Raw genomic sequence first — 21504 nt, forward strand, 5'->3', positions numbered from 1 at the left:
GGAAGTCTACAGTCCATGGGGTCGTAAAGAATCGGACATGACTGAGTGACTAACACACACAAAGACTACTCTAGTCCAGGCCATCTTCTTTTGGGGGAAGGGATGGGCTTTATCATGCACAATTACCTCACTAGTGTTGATCCGGATTGACTTTTAAAGGTCATATTTTTGGAAGGGATTGAAACTGCAATTAAGTCTTGGTTTGCTGTCATGGTGGTGGACGTGGCAAATGATACAAGCCATTTTGGGCATGTTATTTTTAACAAACGAGTTAAGCAAGGTTATAGAATGTAAGATTGATAGACAAAAATCAATTCTCTTCCTATACCCTTGCAATGAATAGTCTGAAAAGGAAATGGAGAAAACAGTTCCATTTGCAGTAGCATCAAAAACAATAGAATACTTAGGAATGAATTTAACAAAAGAAATACAAGACTTAAACACTGAAAATGACAAAACATTATTGAAAGAAGTTAATGAATATCTAAATACATCCCAGTAGAAAGCCTGATATTGTTAAGAGGACTATACTCCACAAATTGATCTACTAACAAAGCATAATCCCTATCAAAATTCCAACTGTCTTTACTGCACAAATGAACAAGCTGATCCTAAAATTTATGTGAAATTGCAAAGGGTTCTGAATAGTCAATACAATTTTTAAAAATAAAAACAAAGTTAGAAGACTTATGCCTCTCAGTTTCAAAAATTACTACAAAGCTAGAGTAATCAAGACAGTATGGTACTTGCATAAAGACAGACATATAGAACAATTAATATAAATGAGTATCTAGAAATAAACATTCTCTCATTTACTATCAGTTAATTTTCAACATGGAATATCAGAACAATCCAATGGAAAAAGAATAGTCTTTTCTATAAATGGTACTGAGACGCTGAATGTCCACATCAAAAAACAAGTTGGATCCCTAGATCATACCATAGACAACAATGAACTCAAAATGCATCAATCAACTAAATGTAAGTGCTGAAGCTATAAAACAAGGAAACATTAGGCATAAATCCTCCTGACTCTAGATTAGGTGATGGTTTCTTAGATATGAAAGTAAAAACACAAGTAATGAAGAAAAAATAAACTAGGACATTATAAAAATTTAAAACTTTGTTCTTCAAAGCCGTAAAGAAAATGAAAAGATAACCCAATGGGGGAAAAAGCATTTTCACAAATCATATATCTGAAAAGATCATTTTAACTTTCCCGATAGCTCAGTTGGTAAAGTATCCACCTGCAATGCAGGAGACCCCAGTTAGATTCCTGGGTCAGGAAGATCCACCAGAGAAGGGATAGGCTACCCACTCCAGTATTATTGGGCTTCCCTTGTGGCTCAGCTGGTAAAGAATTTGCCTTCAATGCAGGAGACCTGGGTTCAATCCCTGGGTTGGGAAGATTCCCCTGGAGAAGGGGGAGGCTACTCACTCCAGTATTCTGGCCAGGAGAATTTCATGGACTGTATAGTCCATGGGGTCACAAAGAGTCGGACACGACTGAGCAACTTTCACTTCAATTCACTTCATTTTAACTAGAATATATCAAGGACTCTTTTGGCTTCCCAGGTGGCACAGTGGTAAAGAATCTGCCTGCCAATGCAGGAAACCCAAGAAAAATGAGTTCGATCCCTGGGTTGGGAAGATCTGCTAGAGTAGGAAATGATAACCCACACCAGTGTTCTTGCCTAGAAAATCCCATGGACAGAGGAGACTGGTGGCCTACAGTCCATGGGAGTTTCAAAAGAGTTGGACACGACTGAGTGACTGAAACAACACACATCCATGACTCTTCCAACTCAATAATAAAAAAAAATTAACCAATTTAAAAATGGGTAAATTATCTGAGTAGACATTCTCAGAAGAAGATATGCATATGGCCAGTAAGCACATGAGAAGATGTTCAACATCATCAGTCATCAAGGAGTTCAAAAATCAAAACCGTAATAAAGTTCAATAAATGGTATTGGGAAGAATGGATATCAAAATATGAAAGAATGAAGTTGGACCTTTACCTTATGTTCAGTCGCTCAGTTGTGTCCGACTCTTTGTGACCCCATGGACTGCAGCACACCAGGCTTCCCTGTCCATCACCAACTCATGGAGCTTGCTCAAACTCATGTCCAATGAGTTGGTGATGCCATCCAACCATCTCATCCTCTGTCGACCCCTCCTCCCATCTTCAATCTTTCCCAGCATCAGTGTCTTTTCCAGTGAGTGAGTCAGTTGTTCCCATCAGGTGGCCAAAGTATTGGAACTTCAGCTTCAGCATCAGTCCTTCCAATGAATATTCAGGACTGTTTTCCTTTAGGATTCCAAGGGAATCTCAAGAGTCTTCTCCAATACTACAGTTCAAAAGCATCAGTTCTTCGGTGCTCAGCCTTCTTTATGGTCCAACTCTCACATCCATACCATGACTACTGGAAACACCATAGCTTTGACTATTAGCACCTTTGTCAGCAAAGTAAGATTTCTTATTTTTAATACGACATCTAGGTTTGTCATAGTTTTCTCCCAGGGAGTAAGCATCTTAATTTCATGGCTGCAGTCACCATCTGCAGTAATTTTTGGAGCCCAAGAAAATAAAGTCTGTCACTGTTCCCATTGTTTCCCCATCTGTTTCCCATGAAGTGATGGGACCAGATGCCACAATCGTCGTTTTTTGAATGCTGAGTTTTAAGCCAGCTTTTTTACTCTCCTCTTTCACCTTCATCAAGAGTCTCTTCAGTTCCTCTTCGCTTTCTGCTATAAGAGTGGTGACATCTGCATGTCTGAGGTTACTGATATTTCTCCCAGCAATCTTTACCTTATACTATATACAAAAATAAACTCAAAATGGATCAAAGACCTAAATATAAGAGTTAAAGCTAAAACTCTTAGAATAAAATATAGGAAAAAAGCTTCGTAGGTTGGTAATGATTTCTTAGATACGACAAAAAGCATAGGCAACAGAAGGGAAAATCAAATTGGACATCATAAAATTTGAAAACTGAGCATCAAGGAACATCATCAACAAAGTGGAAAGGCAACCCAAAGAATGGGAGAAAATATTTGCAAGTCATATATTTAATAAAGAAGTAATATCCAGAATATCTAAAGAACTCCTATAACTAAACAACAAATGGTACCCAATTAAGAAATAGGCAAAGAAAATGTTCACTCATTTCTCCAAAGGAGATATACACATGGCTAGTAAGTACTTGAAAAAATGCTCATTATCACTAATCATTAGGGAAATGTCAATCAAACCACAATGAGGACCACTTTGTACCCATGTAGCTAGCTTATATATATATATATATATATATATATATATATATATATATATACAGCAAATCAGTGTTGGAGAGGATTTGGGGAAATTGGAACCCTCTACACTGTTCATTGAAATGTCAGATGGCGCAGCCACTGTGGGAAACAGTACAGCGATTCCTTAAAAACTTAAACACAGAATTACATATGATCCAGCAAGTCCACCCAAAAGAATTAAAAGAATTATATACCCAAAAGAATTTTAAAAAAAGGAACTCTAACAGAAATTTGTACAACTATCTTCATAGCATCATTATTCACAATAGTCAGAGGGTGGAAGCAGCACAAGTGTTCCTCTCTGGACAAACAGACAAATGAAATGTGTTACACATGCACTGTGAAATGTTATTCACCCTTCAAAAGGAAGGAAGTTCTGACAGATGCTGCAACATGGATGAGCCTTGAGGACATTATACTTAGTGAAATAAGACGGTTACAGAAGAACAAACACTGTATGGATCCACTTATATGAGGCACCTGAGCAGACATTCATAGAGACGGAAAGTTTGATGATGGGGGCTGGGGGAGAGGGGAAGAGGAGGTTATTGTTTATTGAATCTAATTAATTCAGGTTGGGAAGATGAAAAGTTTTGGAGATAATGGTGAGGGTTGCACAACAATGTGAATGTATTTAATACTACTGAATTGTACACTGCAAAGTGTTAAAATGGTCAATTTTGTACATATTTTACCACAGTACATGAAAACACAATGGGATACCACTTCACACCCACTAAGATGGCTGTAATCAAAATGAGAGATAACAGCAAAAATTTATGGGACTGTAGCTCCCCTGGTGGCTCAGATGGTAAAAAAAATCTTCCTGGAATGCAGGAGACCTAGGTTTGATTCCCAGGTGGGGAAGATCCCCTGGAGAAGGAAATGGCAACCCACTCCAGTATTCTTGCCTGGAGAATCCCATGGACAGAGAAGCCCAGTGGGCTACACAAAGAGTCGGACATGACTGAGCAGCTAACACACACAAATGTTAGTGTGGAGAATTTAGATTTTCATATGCTACTATAGAAATGCAAAATGGTGGAGCTGCTTTGGAAACAGTCTGGAATTTCTCAAATTGTTAAACATAGAGTTAGCATATGATCCAGCAGTTTCACTCCTTGGTATATAGTCAAAAGAAATGAGAACACATGTCCATACAAAAACTATCCAGTGATGTTCACTGTAGCATTATTCGTAATAGTTGAAATGTGGAAATAACCCAAATGTCCCTCAATTGATGAACTGATAAATAAATATGGTATATCCATACAATCAAATATTATTCAATAATAAAAGGGAATGAAATACTGATAGGTGCTATCATGTGGACGAGCCTTGGAAACATCATGCTCAGTGAAAGAATCCAGGCACAAAGAACCACATGTTATGTGTCCATTTATATGAAATGCCCAGAAGAGGCAAGTCTATAGAGACGAAAAGTAGGTTAGTGATTGCTTAGGGCTGAGAGGGGTGGGACGGGGTATCTACTGGGAGATGACAGCTAAGAGTTGTTGAGTTTCTTTGGAGGGCAATGAAAATATGCTAAATTGATTGTGGTGGTTATTTCACAACTCAGAATATTGTTGTTCTCTTTATGTGGATGAATTGTAGAGTATGTGAATTAGGTCTCAATGGAACTGTTAAAATCATGCTTCTGCTTGCTAATGTATGACCTTGGGCAAGCCACTTAAGCTCTCTGTGCCTTGATTTCCTCATCTGTAGAATGGCTCTCTGTAGGACTGTTACAGGGATCAAATAATTCGAATCATGTTAAGTGCTCAGAACATTGCCTAGTACATAGGAAGCTCCCAAAATGGCTAGCTGGTGCAATATCTAGAGAAACTACTCCTGAAACATGTTCCCTTAAGTTGTATTTTAGCAAAGCTTTCCTTCCCTGCCCCCTCCCTCCCTCCCCGGCTCCCTCCCTCCCTGGCTCCCTCCCCCCTTCCCTGCCTCCTTCCCCCTTCCCTGCCCTCTCCCTCCCCCACCTTCCCTGCCCCCTCCCTCCCCCGCTTGCCTGCCCCTTCCACCCTCCCCCTCTCTTCCTCCTTCCTTCCTCTTACTTTCCCTGGCACGTGAGAACTAACCACACTGACTCAAGAACCTTTTCAGGGAAGCATGGCAAGTTCTCAGACTGACCCAGCCTGGTTTTCAGGGGGGGACTAATGTCCTCTAGCAGAAGCTCACGTGCACAGGCCCGTGTATTCTCTCCCAATCACACACTGCAGGCTCTCATTTCCTCCTGGAAAAAAAAACAAATATATGGATAATATTCCTTTTCAAGGAAATGTATACGAGAACCCATAATTCTCAAGTTTTAAATGGAGAAATGCTGCGTTGAAACTTCGTGTGCAGCTGTGAGGTGTCCCCCTCCGTCCCCTGGGAGAACCTCGCAGCCCAGCCCGTTAAGTCCTGGTCGTGCTTCCCCACCCCGCTCCTCTCACGGACATCTGCTCAATAAAAGCAGCCACGTATCTTCGGGGACTTTAAATGGCACATGTTAAAGGCGTGTTTTGATTGTTCTCATAACAGAGCTGCTGGCTGCAGCCGGCCCTGAGCTGTGAGAGCGACCCGGGCGGACGCGGCGTCTGCCGCTGCTGCGTCCTCCGTGGTGCTTCTGGGACGAGGCCCGGGAGGTCCGGCTCCAGGCCAGCGGCCTCTGCCACGTCTGCTCAGCCCAGGCCGGCGGCGCACGTGGTGAGCACAGCCCGGGTGTCCTGGGAGAGCCCTGTCATCCGCAGAAGGCAGAACTCTGCTGGCCTGACCTCGGCCGGACACTCAGCCCCGCTTGCGGCAGCCCTGCCCCAGGGGGAGAGGGAGGAGATGTCCGCCCCTGGGGCTCCCCGGTGGGCATCCCCCTGGGGCCTTTACCTGCCCTGAGGTCAGCATCTGGACCTGCTTTATGGATGAGAGCCAGGGGCTCAGAGCGGGGAGAAAACGCACACAGAGTTACAGGACTCAGCACTCAAGCAGGTTCTTCATATTCCTATCATCTGAATCATACAGATTTATTGACAATTTTCTAAAAATTCAAATGAATTTGTTTTGGTTCCAAATGCCCACATAGACGAGCCATTCCAGAGGGCTTTGAGGAACAGTAGTTCCTCTGAATAAGACAGATGTCTGGACTGAGAATAATAGTTCTAGCAGTAATAACAGCTGATATTTATCAGGCCCACAGAGCGCCAGGCCTGAGCTGACCTCCTGGCAGAGGCTTGAGTACTGACTTGTCCAAGGTCACACAGCTGGCAAGCTGGTGGAAGGAATACTCAAGGCCAGGCCCGTCTGATCCCAGGATCCTGAACGCGACCTGCTGAGACTTTGAGAATGTCTGGCTCTAGTGAGTGGGCATCTTTCACCCTTGGGGCATCCTGATGAAATCGGTCAGGTGTCCCCTAACCAGAGCATGAGTGTGTAAATACAAAAAGGAAGTCCCTGGGTCGGGGCACAGAGGGCTCACCCACTTAATAGCTGGTGGGCTTTGGGCCAGTGTTGCTGTCTCTCTGAGTCAGTTCCTCCATCTGTGAAGCAAGCCCAGCAGGCCCTGAGCCGCCTTCCTTTGGGAATTCTGGTGGGTCGAAGGCAAGATGGCAGTGAAAAAGTCCTGGGCAGGGCTTCCTGGGTGGCTCTGTGACAAAGAATCTGCCTGCAATTCAGGAGACCCTGGTTCAATTCCTGGGTCAGGAAGATCCCCTGGAGAAGGGATAGGCTACTCATTCCAGTATTCTTGGACTTCCCTGGTAGCTCAGATGGTAAAGAATCCAGCTGCAGTGCAGGATATCTGGGTTCGATCCCTGGGTTGGGAAGATCCCCTGGAGAAGGGAAAGGCTACCCACTGCAGTATTCTGGCCTGGAGAATTCCATGGGCTGTACAGTCTGTGGGGTCGCAAAGAGTCGGACGTGACTGAGCAACTAAGTACAACACATTCTTATCTGGGAAGTCCTGTGGACAGAGGAGCCTGGTGGGCTACACAGTCTGTATGATTGTGGCCAAGTCTTCCCCTCACAATGCTGTCCACACCAGGCCCCTGGCTTCCCTCCCCAGCTGTCCTCCAGGTTCTCAGACATGGCCCAGGTCTCCAACAGGTCATCTGCTCTGCCACTTGGCCCAGATGACTTTCCAGGAGGCACTACAGGTGGGCAGGGTGGCCCACGGGTCCAGACAGGTGGCTCTATGAGCCACTGCTTGCCGCCCCCGGCCGTTCTCAGCATCCCCTTCTCACATCCTCACTCATCTTCTCGCCCGCATGCAGCTTGCTTGACCGGAGGCTCCCAAGTCATGGCACATCTTGCTGACCTCTAGGTCTAGTTTCCAAAGGTGGAGTGTCACCCCAGCATTGAGGGTTTGTGGATCCCACTGTCTAGGCATCAAACCAAATCTGCTAAGAGTGCCAGCATCTCCTCTGCACCCTCATCCATTCTGCACTTAGAGCGCTGGGGACTGGTCTCCCCAGTCCTCCCCCCCCATCAGCTTCGCCGCCTCCTGGCTAAATCCAGGGATGCTCTTCAGCCTCATCCAGCCCAGCCCTTCTTGGTGCCTCTTGCACTGTCCACTTGCCCTCACTGGCCTTGCTCATCACCTCTCCTCCCACTCCCATGACTGAGTCCAACCCCAGGTGCTTGCACTCCCCAAGCCCTGCCCCCTGTCCTCCAGTATAAGCTCCCCGGATGAGTCGTTAGTTAGTCGTTCTAACCCTTGCTGTCTACCAGGACTTGATTGCTTTTGACTTCCAACCCTGTGTCTCCCACCAGGTGGCACCCTTGAGCTCCAGAACTGCACCCGCAGACCCTTCCCAGCACCACCGAGTGGCCTAGCGGCCACCTGAAAGTAATACCCCCTTCCGCCCCCAGGTCAACTCCCCTCCCTGTGTTCTTCGCTCGCAGTGGAGGCACCACCAGCATCCTCTGGACCATTCAGAATCCTGAGCTTAACTCTTGCCTTCTTTCTCTCCATGACCCCATGTACCCACAGCCCTGTCAACTCCACCCTTTCATAGGCTTGTATCAGTGTGCCTGTTTTCCATTTCTCTGCTGCCTTGGTGAAACCCATAATCTTGCCCCAGGGTACACGATCACCAGAGACCCCCAAGGCAGCTTTCCTCCTGCCCACCCTGAAGTATCCTTTAGGATTGGTCATCCCAAACTCACAGTTGCTCCTCAACATTTCATGGGTAGGTGCTCGCTCTCAGAGCCCTGAGCCCTGTTTCTTTGCTTGACCAACTTCACCTTGACCTTCACGACCCAGCTCAAGCTCCGTTTTGTCCACTGCACTTATCAGACAGTGATGACATTGCCTGTTTTTGTGTTTCCCTCCCCCATAAGGACCACACGCTTGACCGAGCTTTGTGAAGGTGGGGCTGTTGAGCTGAGTGCCCGGGCCCTTGGTTCAGGCTTGGCATGAAGTTGATACCACATGTCTGGAGGACAGAGGGGATGAAGTTGGACAAAGTAGCCATCCCAGTAGCCAAAATCTCTTTAACCTCCCTGCAGCTTCCTGGAGCTTCCGGGCTGTTTCACATCCTTCTGTTTATGCTGTGGTATTTGCCCTGTGGGATATTTGATTCTGTGTTGGGAATTTGCATGTCTGTACAACAGATGCTCAGGCAATCACGTACAGGTGCCTTACCTTGATTAATTTACCTATTGTAAAGAACTTTCCTGGCTCAGAGACAGGTGCAGACTAGGTGCCAATGCCAGATCCTTACTACTGACCCATTTTGGAGATGGATAAAACTGACCCCACAGACAAACCACTTGCTATCTTAAACACTTGTTATGTTGAAAAAGAACAGCTCACACTTTTTTCACAGTTTGAAGTTGCTGAAAATGAATGACCCACAAATGTGTTCTTTTTGGTTATCTATGTTGGAGATTCACTTTATAGTCAACCTAAAATAACTGTGTTAGTAGAATGTGATCCTAAAGATGCCATTGTTTCTTTGTGAGACAGTCACACTTCAGCACATTGCATGAGATCTTTACCTAGTTTAAGTCTTAAATAAAGACTTGAATAGAAACTGAATTTTGAATAGAAGATAAAATTTCTCAGAACTATTAATGTGATGTATACTTAAAATACTGACCATCAAAGATGTCTACATCCTAATCCCTGGAACTCATGAAAATATTAGGTTACATGTCAAAGGAAAGTTAGGCCTGCAGGTGGAATTAGGTTGTTATAGGTCTCCCCCAAATAAAGTTACCAGAACCTGGGAGACAGGCATGGAACAGACTCCTTAGAGTCCTCAGAAGGAAACCACTCTGCCATCACTTTAATTTTTTTACTTCCAGCTGCCAGAGCTGTAAGAGAATAAATTCTTGTTGTTTTAAGCCTTTCTTTCGGATTGGAATGAAAACTGAACTTTTCCAGTCCTGTGGCCACTGCTGAGTTTTCCAAATTTGTCGGCATATTGAGTGCAGCACTTTCACAGCATCATCTTTCAGGATTTGAAATAGCTCAGCTGGAATTCCATCACCTCCACTAGCTTTGTTCATAGTGATGCTTCCTAAGGCCCACTTGACTTTACATTCCAGGATGTCTGGCTCTAGGTGAGTGATCGCACCATCATGGTTATCTTGGTCATGAAGATCTTTTTTTGTGCAGTTCTTCTGTGTATTCTTGCCACCTCTTTTTAATATCTTCTGCTTCTGTTAGGTCCATACTGTTTCTGTCCTTTATTGAGCCCTTCTTTGCATGAAATGTTCCCTTGGTATCTCTAATTTTCTTGAAGAAGATCTCTAGTCTTGCCCTTTCTATAGCTCTCCTCTATTCCTTTGTGTTGATGACTTAGGAAGGCTTTCTTATCTCTCTGTGCTTCTCTTTAGAACTCTACATTCAGATGAGTATATCTTTCCTTTTCTCCTTTGCATTTCACTTCTCTTCTTTTCTCAGCTATTTGTAAGGCCTCTTCAGACAATCATTTTGCCTTTTTGCATTTCTTTTTATTGGAACTGGTCTTGATCACTGCTTTCTGTACAATGTCATGAACCTCAATCCATAGTTTTTGAGGCACTCGGTCTATCAAATCTAATCCCTTGAATTTATTTTTGTTACTTCCACTGTATAATTGTAAGGGATTTGATTTAGGTCATACTTGAATGGTCTAGTGGTTTTCCCTAATTTCTTCAATTTAAGTCTGAATTTAATGATCTGAGCCACAGTCAGCTCCCCGTCCTGTTTTTGCTTGACTGTATAGAGCATCTCCATTTTGGCTGCAAAGAATATAATCAGTCTGATTTCTGTATTGACCATCTGGTGATGTCCACATGTAGAGTCTTCTCTTGTGTTGTTAGAAGAGGGTGTTTACTATGACCAGTGCATTCTGTTGGCAAAACTCTATTAGCCTTTGCCCTGCTTCATTTTGTACTCCAAGGCCAAACTTGCCTGTTACTCCAGGTATCTCTTGACTTCCTAGTTTTGCATTCCAGTCCCCTATGATGAAAAGGACATCTTTTTTTGGTGTTAGTTCTGGAAGGTCTTGTAGGTTCATTTAACCATTCAAGTTCAGCTTCTTCGGCATTAGTGGTTGGAGCATAGACTTGGATGACTGTGATATTGAATGGTCTGCCTTGGAAACGAACAGAGATCATTCTGTCATTTTTAAGATTGCACCCAAGTACTGCATCTTGGACTCTTTTGTTGACTATGAGGGTTACTCCATTTTTTTAAGGGATTCTTGCCCACAGTAGATATAATGGTCATCTGAGTTAAATTCACCCATTCCAGTCCATTTTTGTTCACTGATTCCTAAAATGTCAATGTTCACTCTTGCCATCTCCTGTTTGACCACTTCTAATTTGCCTTGATTCATGGACCTAACATTCCAGGTTCCTATGCAATAGTGTTCTTCACAGCATCAGACTTTACTTCCATCACCAGTCACATCCATAACTGGACGTTGTTTTCACTTTGGCTCCATCTCTTCATTATTTCTGTAGTTATATCTCCACTCTTCTTCAGTAGCATATTGGGTACCTACCAACCTGGGGTGTTCATTTTTCAGTGTCTTGTCTTTTTGCCTTTTCATACTGTTCATAGGATTCTCAAGGCAAGAATACTGAAGTGGTTTGCCATTCCCTTCTCCAGTGGACTATGTTTTTGTCAGAACTCTCCACTTTGATCCATCTATCTTGGGTGGCCCTACATGGCGTGGCTCATAGTTTCCTTGAGTTAGACAAGGCTGTGGTCCATGTGGTCATTTTGGTTAGTTTTCTGTACTTGTGATTTTCATTCTGTCTGCAGTGACCACAGGACTGGAAAAGGTCAGTTTTCATTCCAATCCTAAAGAAAGACAATGCCAAAGAATGTTCAAACTACCACACAATTGCAGTCATCTCACACACTAGCAAAGAAATGCTCAAAATTCTCCAAGCAAGGCTTCAACAGTACATGAACCAAGAACTTCCAGATGTTCAAGCTGGATTTAGAAAAGGCAGAGGAACCAGAGATCAAATTTCCAACATTCATTGGATCATAGAAAAAGCAAGAGAGTTTCAGAAAAACATCTATTTCTGCTTTACTGACTATGCCAAAGTCTTTGACTGTGTGGATCACAACAAACTGTGGAAGAGTTTGGGAATGCCAAATATAAAGAGATGGGAATGCCAGACCACCATACCTGCCTCCTGTGAAATCTGTATGCAGGTCAAGAAGCAAAAGTTAGAACTGGACATGGAACAATAGACTGGTTCCAAATTGGGAAAGGACTACGTCAATGGTGTATATTGTCACCCTGTTTATTTAACTTATATGCAGAATATATCATGAGAAATGCCAGGCTAGATGAAGCACAAGCTGGAATCAACATTGCCAGGAGAAATATCAATAACCTCAGATAGGCAGATGACACCTTATGGCAGAAAACAAAGAGAAACTAAAGAACCTCTTGATGAAAGTGAAAGGGGAGAGTGAAAAAGCTGGCTTAAAACTCAACATTCAGAAAACAAAGATCATGGCATCTGGGCCCATCACTTCATGGCAAATAGATGGGAAAACAATGGAAATAGTGAGAGACTTTATTTGGGGGGGCTCCAAAATCATCGCAGATGGTGACTGCAGCCATGCTTGCTCCTTGGAAGAAAAGCTATGACAAACCTAGACAGCATATTAAAAAACAGAGACATTACTTTGGTGACAAAGATTCATCTAGTCAAAGCTATGGTTTTTCCAGTAGTCATGTACGGATGTGAGAGTTGAACTATAAAGAAAGCTGAGTGCTGAAGAATTGATGCTTTTGAGCTGTGGTGTTGGAGAAGACTCTTGAGAGTCCCTTGGACTGCAAGGAGATCCAACCAGTCCATCCTAAAGGAAACAAGTCCTGAATATTCATTGGGAGGACTGATGCTGAAGCTGAAGTTCCCATACTTTGGCTTCCTGATGAGAAGAACTGACTCATTGGAAAAGACCCTGATGGTGGGAAAGATAGAAGGCAGGAGGAGAAGGGGATGACAGAGGAAGAGATGGTTGGATGGCATCACCGACTCGATGGACGTGAGTTTGAGCAAGTTCCCGGAGTTGGTGATGGACAGGGAAGCCAAGCCTGGTGTTCTGCAGTCCATGGGGTTGCAAAGAGTCAGACACGGCAGAAGAAGGTGCCACCAGCCAGGGACTCAGGGCAGTGTGTAGAAGCTGGGAAAGGCAAGGAAGCAGAGTCTTCCTCGAGTCTCCAGAAGGAACCAGCCGTGCAGCACCTTGATTTTAGCCCCTTGAGATCCACGTTAGTTTTTCTGCCTCCAGAAGTGCAAGATAATCAGTCTGTATTTTTTTGTGCCCTTAAGTTTATAGCGACAGCAGTTAAAAAAAAACAAACCAGGGTGTCAGGTAGTGAGAGAGCCGTCCAAAATCTAGTAGTCCCCCCTCGTCCTTGAGCCATACACCCCAAGCCCCCCAGTAGATGCCCGAAACCCAGGATAGTACTGAACCCTGCAGGTATTTACATGCTGTGTATTTCCTGTACTAAGTGGCAGGGAGCCTATACAGGTGGATAAGCTGGGCAAAGGCATGGGTCACATCCTGGGCGGGACTGATTGGGATGGTGGGAGATTTCATCCCACTGCTCAGAACAGAGCACAGTTTAAACTTATGAATTGTTTATTTCTGGAATTTTCCACTTAATGTCTTCAGATTGCAGTTGACTGCTAGTAAACTGGGGAAAGTGAAACCGCAGATAAAGGCGGAAAACTACCTGATTAGAATGATTGAACTTGGCACACGTACAAAGGAGATGCGTCTGTGTTGGCTGGACAGGAGAGGCTGACCTGACCCTGTGGGAATGGGGGAGGGACCTGAATTATGGAAGTATTATGGTGGCTTCATCAAGAATTACAGTTTTATTGCTTTTAAGAAAAACTACTAACTCATACTCAGCTAATGAATGTCGCTGTTAAGATTTTTAGAGGATTGAGTGAAAAAAGCTCAGGTTTGCATTATAATTGTAGTACACATTGTTGTGTGGAACTGTTGGCCCTTCTCAAGTTAGTGGACTTGGAATCAATGGGACTTGACTGTGATGTCCAGGCGTGTGATGTCATCTCCTGTCCCACATGGGCCTCATGCAGCCGAGGCCCTTCAGCGGAAGTGGTTTCTTTCTGTCACTGAAAGCAAAGTCTTAGGGAGGCCGCTTTTCATCCCCACTTCTCACCGAGGTGTTTCTTAAGTTCAGGAGCAAGAAGGTTCAGCTGAAAAATAGTTCCAATAACCCTTAGCAGGTGTGCCTACGACACAGAGCCCTCCTGTTGGTGGCTCAGCACATGTTTCAGGCAGGGATGGATCAGGATTCTTCTGGAAAAAGGACAAGGGGTACGTGAGCTCTTTTCCATCCTGTCAGCCTTTTGAAAAGTACCAGCTTCCGGTGGCTCAGATGGTAAAGAATCTGATCAAACACTGAGATGGGTTCGATCCCTGGGTGGGAAGATGCCCTGGAGGAGGGCATGGCAACCCACTCCAGTATTCTTGCCTGGAGAATCCCCATGGACAGAGGAGTCTGGTAGGAGTCCATGGGGTCTCAAGAGTCGGACACGACTGAGCAACTAAGCACAGCACACAGCAGACACGAGAGGTAAAGGAGAGGAGGACCTAGGGGGCTAGCAGTCCCTCCAAGCTCTACGGGAATCTGACCCCCACAGACCTGACTTTTCTAGCCAGTGGTGGGCCGGGAGGAGCCCCCAAGGCAGGACTGCTGAGACCTGCCAGCAGTTCCCTGTCTCCTGTCCCTGTGTCCTGGATGTGACCTTTGTGTGAACAGAGTTGGTACCCACATTCCCTAGAGCACATGCTCTGATTGTGTGCCCAGAAGTGGAGAAGCTGGCACCCATGGCAGTGGCATGCATGCGGAGGCAATGATATCCCCATGAGTATGCCACGGCGGTGTTTGCGTATCCCACGAGTATCCCACAGTGTGGATGCTCTGTGCTTCTGGGCTCAGCCCTGGGAAGCACAGCAAATACGAAAGGCAGCAGCAGGATTCTAGGCCATTTCACAGGTCAGCACAACAGCCTGACCTCAACCTAAAACCTAGGTCTCCACCTAAAACCTAACATCTGTATTTGCAAAGTTAATTGCAAAAGGTCAGGATGAAGGAGATTTGGCTGAGAGTCAGTTCTTGAGAGAAAAACGTAATAGGTGCTAGCAGAGGCCAGTGTGGTTGGTTGCTTTAAGAAAGAAAGGAAATGGCACAGAGTTGGGTAGCATTCATGAAAGCAAGTCCCCACTTAAAGACAAAACCAGCACATTCTCTCGCCACTTTCAGGTCACATCTGGACCATCCTATCCGTGACACATCAATCCATTTTAAGAATAGCAGTGACTGATTTGAGACTTACAACGGATTGAGAATCTGTACATTATTCTGATCAAAAGAAGAGAAAACTTAAAAGGGGAACCAAAGACCTATCTTCAGATATTTGAGAGGGAATTCTTATACTCTAAAGACCATGACTAGGAGAAATGGGTAGGAGTTGGTTCACATCTTTCAGAAGTGTTCAAGCAGTTGTCAGGCACTGAAATGGGAGCAAGGCTGCGTGCCATCTGCGAAGTCTTCATTTCCCACCAAGGAGACAGAGAATAATGACAGTACCAGTTCCGTTATACGGCAGTGTGCCAGACACTGCCATAAGCAGTCTGCAGGTGGTGCGCTGCTTGTCCTCACCCCCAAGGCTGGCACTGCGTCTCCATCTTCGTAGCATGAGCAAGGGGTCTGATGAGAGGAGCGTCACTGCAGTTAGTCCCTGGGCTGCAAAGGACAGAGTGGTAAGCTCTGCCAAGGGGTCTGGAATGAGCTCTAGACAAGGTGGCCTGAGCTTGCCCTAAGGGATGAGGAGGAACCATGTCGGGATGGAACCGGGTAGCCCCATCTTCTCAAAACTTAGTCCAACACCCCCCAGCGCCCCAGCTGGTCCAGGCCACCCTTGTCTCCCACCTGGATCACTGCAGTGGCCTCCTCCCTGCCCTCCCTGCAGCCTCCACCCACTGTAGGCTTGCTGCCGTGCAGAGCCAGTGGGGCCCTGGAGAGGCGTGCCCTCCTCTCTCTAAACCCCCCAGACTGCATCTTATTCAAGCAGGAGGCAGCAGCCCGCCAGGCCCTGCGTGACCTCCCCCTGCGGCCTCTCGGGTCCTGCCCTCTCCTGCTCACCCCCTCCCCAGCCACGCTTGCTCCCGGCTGCCCTCGGCCCTGCCAGCACACGCTGCCTCCAGGGCCTTTGCACCTGCTGTGCGCTCTGCCTACATCTTCTCCCAGAAAGCACGGGGCTCCTGCCTCACTTCCTCCCAAGTGCTGTCCATGGCAGACCATGCCCCACCTTGGATAAAATAGTGCTAAATCACTGCAGATGGTGACTGCAGCCATGAAATTAAAAGATGCTTACTCCTTGGAAGGAAAGTTATGACCAACCTAGATAGCATATTCAAAAGCAGAGACATTACTTTGCCAACAAAGGTTCGTCTAGTCAAGGCTATGGTTTTTCTTGTGGTCATATATGGATGTGAGAGTTGGACTGTGAAGAAGGCTGAGCGCCAAAGAATTGATGCTTTTGAACTGTGGTGTTGGAGAAGACTCTTGAGAGTCCCTTGGACTGCAAGGAGATCCAACCAGTCCATTCTGAAGGAGATCAGCCCTGGGATTTCTTTGGAAGGAATGATGCTGAAGCTGAAACTCCAGTCCTTTGGCCACCTCATGTGAAGAATTGACTCATTGGAAAAGATTCTGATGCTGGGAGGGATTAGGGGCAGGAGGAGAAGGGGACAACAGAGGATGAGATGGCTGGATGGCATCACTGACTCAATGGACGTGAGTCTGGGTGAACTCTGGGAGTTGGTGATGGACAGGGAGGCCTGGCGTGCTGCAATTCATGGGGTCACAAAGAGTCAGACACGACTAAGTGACTGATCTGATCTGATCTGATCTGAACCCTCGCCTTGCCCCGTCCAGCCCATGCTGCTTTGCTTTCCTCTGAAGCACTTATTACGGCGTGGCACATTCTCTCTGTGTCTGTGATACAGAACATGTTATATGGCGGGCTACAGTCCATGGGTCGCAAAGAGTCTGACATGACTGAGCAGCTAACACTCACCTTCAATCAGCTTTCATGTGCTCTATTACAGTATGTTGTATTCTGTTGTATATTGCTCACCAGTTTACTTTCTGTCCCCAGGATTCAGAGGCAGGCTTTGTTTCATTCTCTGCCTCATCACCAGCACCTAGATGTTTCCAAGGGGGATGGCCTCATCAGGTGGGATCTGGGTCTGACTGTTGTGAGAACTGAGTGGTTATCAGCACTGACCCTCCAGGCGGCGCTGCTTTGTCAAGCAGTGAGCTCCTGGAACTGCCGCTACTGGGGGCTCGCAAGGGCTTTCCAGGTGGCGCTAGTGGTGAAGAACCCGCCTGCAATGCAGGACATGTGGGTTCAATCCCTTGGTCGGGAAGATCCCCTGGAGGAGGAAATGGCAACCCACTCCAGTATTCTTGCCTGGAGAATCCCATGAACAGAGGAGCCTGGTAGGCTACAGTCCATAGGGTCACAAAGAGTGGACATGACGGAAGCGACTCAGCACACACGCATGCCAGGGACCACAGCGCAGAGAGTCTCTGAAAGGACGTTCAAAGTCCTGTTTGGGTCCTGAGAAATCATGATTCCTAAATTGCCTAGCTCCGTTCCAGCACCGTAAGGCCAGCAGAGACCTGACAGAGTTGGGATCATTGAAATGTTAGGCAGGTGGAGAAAGTCATAGTTGAACACTTTCAGCTGGTGGCCTCAGCAGCTTAATCACTCTCGAGAGACTTTGGCCATCCCGAGTTGCCTCCTCAAGAGTGACAGTCCCTGCTCAGGAGGGCCCGCCACCGTTTGGAAAGCAGGGAGGCCTGGTGTGTTTGAGCTGGGGCTAGGGCGTCCTCTGTCGAGGGCTGTGCCGGTCACCTTTTTCTGCAGTGACGAACAACCCCAGAATCCCAGTGGCATACCACAGCATCATGTATGGCAGAGCCCAGCAGTGGGGCAGCCCCTGTATTGGACCTGCTGTTCTCACGGCAGAGAGCAGGAAGAGAGAGAGACAAGCCACAGAGTCACCCAGAGCTTCTGCTGGGATGTGGCCCGCTTTGTGTCCATCACACCTGAACAAAGATGGCCCAAGATAGCAGGATGGAGATGTAGGGACAGTAACAGTCTGACGCAGGGAGTGGGGTCAGAAAGGTTTCTGTCCTGAGAAGACCACTGAACCACTCTACTCAGACAGCTCTGATAGTCTGGAATTGTTTCCAAACCCGACTGCAAAGCTGCGTCTGCCTCCTTGTCTACCACAACAGGTCCACAATCCCGCGATCTGTCTGGAAGGCCCTTTGTCCTCTCACCGTCTTGTCTTTCTCCGGGCAGGTGGGTGGCAGGCCCGTGGAGCCCCTGCTCAGCAACCTGCGAGAAGGGCATCCAGCACCGGGAAGTGACCTGCGTGTACCAGCTGCAGAACGGCACTCACGTTGCCACCCGGCCCCTCTACTGCCCCGTGCCCCGGCCGTCGCCAGTGCAGAGCTGTGAGGGCCAGGACTGCCTGTCCATCTGGGAGGCGTCAGAGTGGTCACAGGTGGGTGCCAGGGCTGCCCTCAGGGCTGAGACCACCACCAGGGCCCCGGGGCCTTGTCTGCAGGGGCCCCAAAACGGCCCCCTTTCCTCCGTGCTGTTTGTGACACATCCCCAGGAATATCCTCACCAGACCCGGGAGCAGCTCAAAGCCGCGTTCTGGGTCACATACTCTCAAATTCCATCTGATGTTTCAACATGGCCCCAAAACCATGGATAGTGTATTTTTTATAATATATATCACAGTACTGTTTGTTTGCTGGGAGAATTCTCTTGTAAATATAGATGGAGGGATGGATAGTTGGATGGATAGGAGATAGGTAGGTGGGTAGACAGATACCTTTTCATCTCTTTTGCGCACTCTGGACCGGTAGGGTGGTTAGGTTGGGAAAGTGCTTTCAAAGACTTGCCTTCAGCTCCACGGCAGTCTTGGTGGAGCTACCTTTGCAAGAGGCGGGCGGATGCTGGGAGAGACAGCTTTTGGTGTGTGAGTTGGAGTCACAAATCTCATGCCATGTAACATTTTGGAAAGAGGTCAATTAAGCTTTAACTTTTAACTTTGAAGACTGATCCTGGAAATATTTTATCTTTGGTAATATCATCCTTCAAGGCTTTGCAGTGAACTTGCATTAATGATTTTGATTGTTTGGCTATAAAACAAACAAACCAAATAAAATAGCTGAATAAAGGGCAAGCTTCCCCGAGGTCTTCCATCAGACGTGTTCTAGGAAAGTCAGAAAGGCTAAATCCAAGACACTCTTCAGTGTGGAAAGTATTTTTAAAGTTTCTTTTATTGCCAAACAGTTGGAATTATTTTGAATAAGAAAGTATTCAGCCCATTTTTAATGAAGGAAAAGTCTGCCCTTGGGCGACTGAATTTACTTTTTAGGCAGATCCTGACATGTACCTGTTTAAAGAGGAGAGGTTTTTGCCTACCCCTTAAGATATTTTAGGCAAAGGACAGAGTTTAATTTTTTTTTTAATTTTTTCTCTTTACATGTACCTAGGTTAAGAAGTTTAACATTCAGTGGGCTTTTAGGGAGGGTAGTTGGAAAGCTAGGGGCAGGTGTGTAGTCTCTCTTGCCATGAGCTTAGGGCCTTGATCACCTGGTTCTTGATCTAAATAAGATTTATGTTTTAATCAGAAAAACCATAAATTTTCCACCTATAGTACTCTTACAGGGAAAAGAAAAAAGTGCCTCTTACCAAAATAAACAAGCCTGACATAATCAACTATCATTATAGTATTGAAGAGGTCTATTTTGGAAAGTGTGAGACAGTTGGAGCAAGATTTAAAGAAATATCTCCATCTCTGTTTCTGTATCTGTGTGTTGCCTGATGCTAGTCCTGAAATAGTATTCACACCAATCAGTCTAATGCTGCCTCAGCCAAGGCTCAAAATGCTTCTTTCTAAACATGTGAGGCAGAATCAAATCTTTCCTCCCTGAGATGCTCACAAAATTGGTATGCCTACAACTTTACCACGTACGGAAGTCCCTCTCACACTTCTTCTTCTGGAAACAAATGGGTTTAAATTTCTACTGGGTGAATTTTTATTGCTGGGCTTGCTTGTATTCAGCTGGCAGTGTTGACCACTGGCACCAGGAGTCCCCAGCTTCTTCCCCACTTCGTCAGAATAAGGAACAAATATTAAAAGGAAGCAAAAGGTAGCAACTGTCTCCTGTCTTTGACTTCTGGTTCGTACCCCTGGGTCAGAAACCAAGAGAGAAACTGGACATTGCCCTCCCAGGTCCCTTGCAGGGTGACCCCAGCCTGCAGCAGTGCCCTCCCTAAAGGCTTTCCCACCAACAGGCTGCTGGTCAAAAGGGGCCAGACCAGGATTTGGTCAAGAAGTGGGCTGGGTGTTGAGTGTTTGAAGTCCCTTTAAAACCCACACACAAGATCAAATGCAATTGCTCTTCCAACCCCCTGCCCCTCAATGATACTATAATGACCTGTGAAATGTGTATTTCTTCTAAAACAAACCAGTTTAAATTCATCTCAAAAAAGTAAATAAAGAAAACAAGAATAGGACCTTCAGATGGAGAGCTAGGTTGAATTCATAGGAAAAATAAAACTAGACAACATTTTGAGATAAATGTTAATAACAAATAGAATGACATTTGTCCTTTATGTGAATTTTTCCACTGGATATAGTGGAACTTGTGAAAAGTCAAGTTTGTTGTAGCTCAGGAAAAATCGCTATGTACCATCCCATATTTTCGTCAATCACGCAAGTGTGAGAACCGAAGTTAGAGCTGTTGGGGCTCCACTCGTGCTTCTGCGGCTGGTGGGAGCCCCACCCAGCTGTTAGGAGGGAGTCCCCTCTGGATCTCCCGGGTCTCTTCGTGTATGTGCATTGGACAGAACCCTGCCTTCAGCCCACCATCTCTGCAGGCTGCATTTTTGTTTCCATGGTGGGGACTGGGCTTCCCCACACGATGAACCAAAGGGTGGGCTCCCCAGGTTCCCCAACCAGGTCACTTCTGCTTGCTGATCAAGTCAGTTATGTCTCCCAGGATCAAGGGTCCTCTCTTCCTCGTGCTTTGTTTTTTTTCTTCCCCAAACTCTTTTATTTTTAACTGAAGGAAAATTGCTTCACAATATTGTGTTGGCCTCTGGCGTCCATCCACGTGAGTCAGCTGCGGGTATACATGTGTCCCTCCCTCTTTAACCTCCCCCTGACCTCCCACCCCTCCCACCCCTCCAGGTAGTTACAGAGCCAGGATTTGAGTTCCCTCGTGCTTTGTTTTGAGATGGGTAAGAACTCACTCGTGTCAGCCAGGCACCAGCCGATCTCCAGCCCAGAGGGTAGGGCTGGGAACCTCCCAACTGGGCTCCAGACCACCCCCCAGGTCTGCTTCATCTGTGCCTTGTCACCTCCCCAGCTCTGTCCATGTTTCCGTGGATCTTGCTGCCTAGGGGTGTGGGAAACTGAGGATTCACACATCACTCCTCTGGGTCCCCTGCCCACACCGTCTCTTCCTGTGTTTCCCAGGAAGTAAAATAGCACAGGGAACATTACCCTGTTACCATTCTTGGCGTTCACATGAAACCCATGGGCTTGCCAGGCACCTTCTGTGAGAGTCACTGGGGGCTTTGCTCTCCATCTCCTCCCCGCCG

General features: G+C 46.2%; 1 protein-coding gene across 1 annotated transcript in view; it reads left to right on the forward strand.

The window, feature by feature from the left end:
• The window catches only part of ADAMTS17 (ADAM metallopeptidase with thrombospondin type 1 motif 17), a 394605-nt gene that overhangs the window by 355737 nt on the left and 17364 nt on the right, over nucleotides 1–21504 (forward strand). Inside the window, exon 20 of the mRNA XM_055555537.1 lies at nucleotides 18181–18385. Within this exon, the coding sequence (XP_055411512.1) occupies nucleotides 18181–18385 (205 nt within the window). The remainder of the gene's footprint in view (nucleotides 1–18180; nucleotides 18386–21504) is intronic.

Source organism: Bubalus kerabau, chromosome 19, assembly GCF_029407905.1.
Source record: "Bubalus kerabau isolate K-KA32 ecotype Philippines breed swamp buffalo chromosome 19, PCC_UOA_SB_1v2, whole genome shotgun sequence".
In the NCBI taxonomy this organism is placed as follows: domain Eukaryota; kingdom Metazoa; phylum Chordata; class Mammalia; order Artiodactyla; family Bovidae; genus Bubalus; species Bubalus kerabau.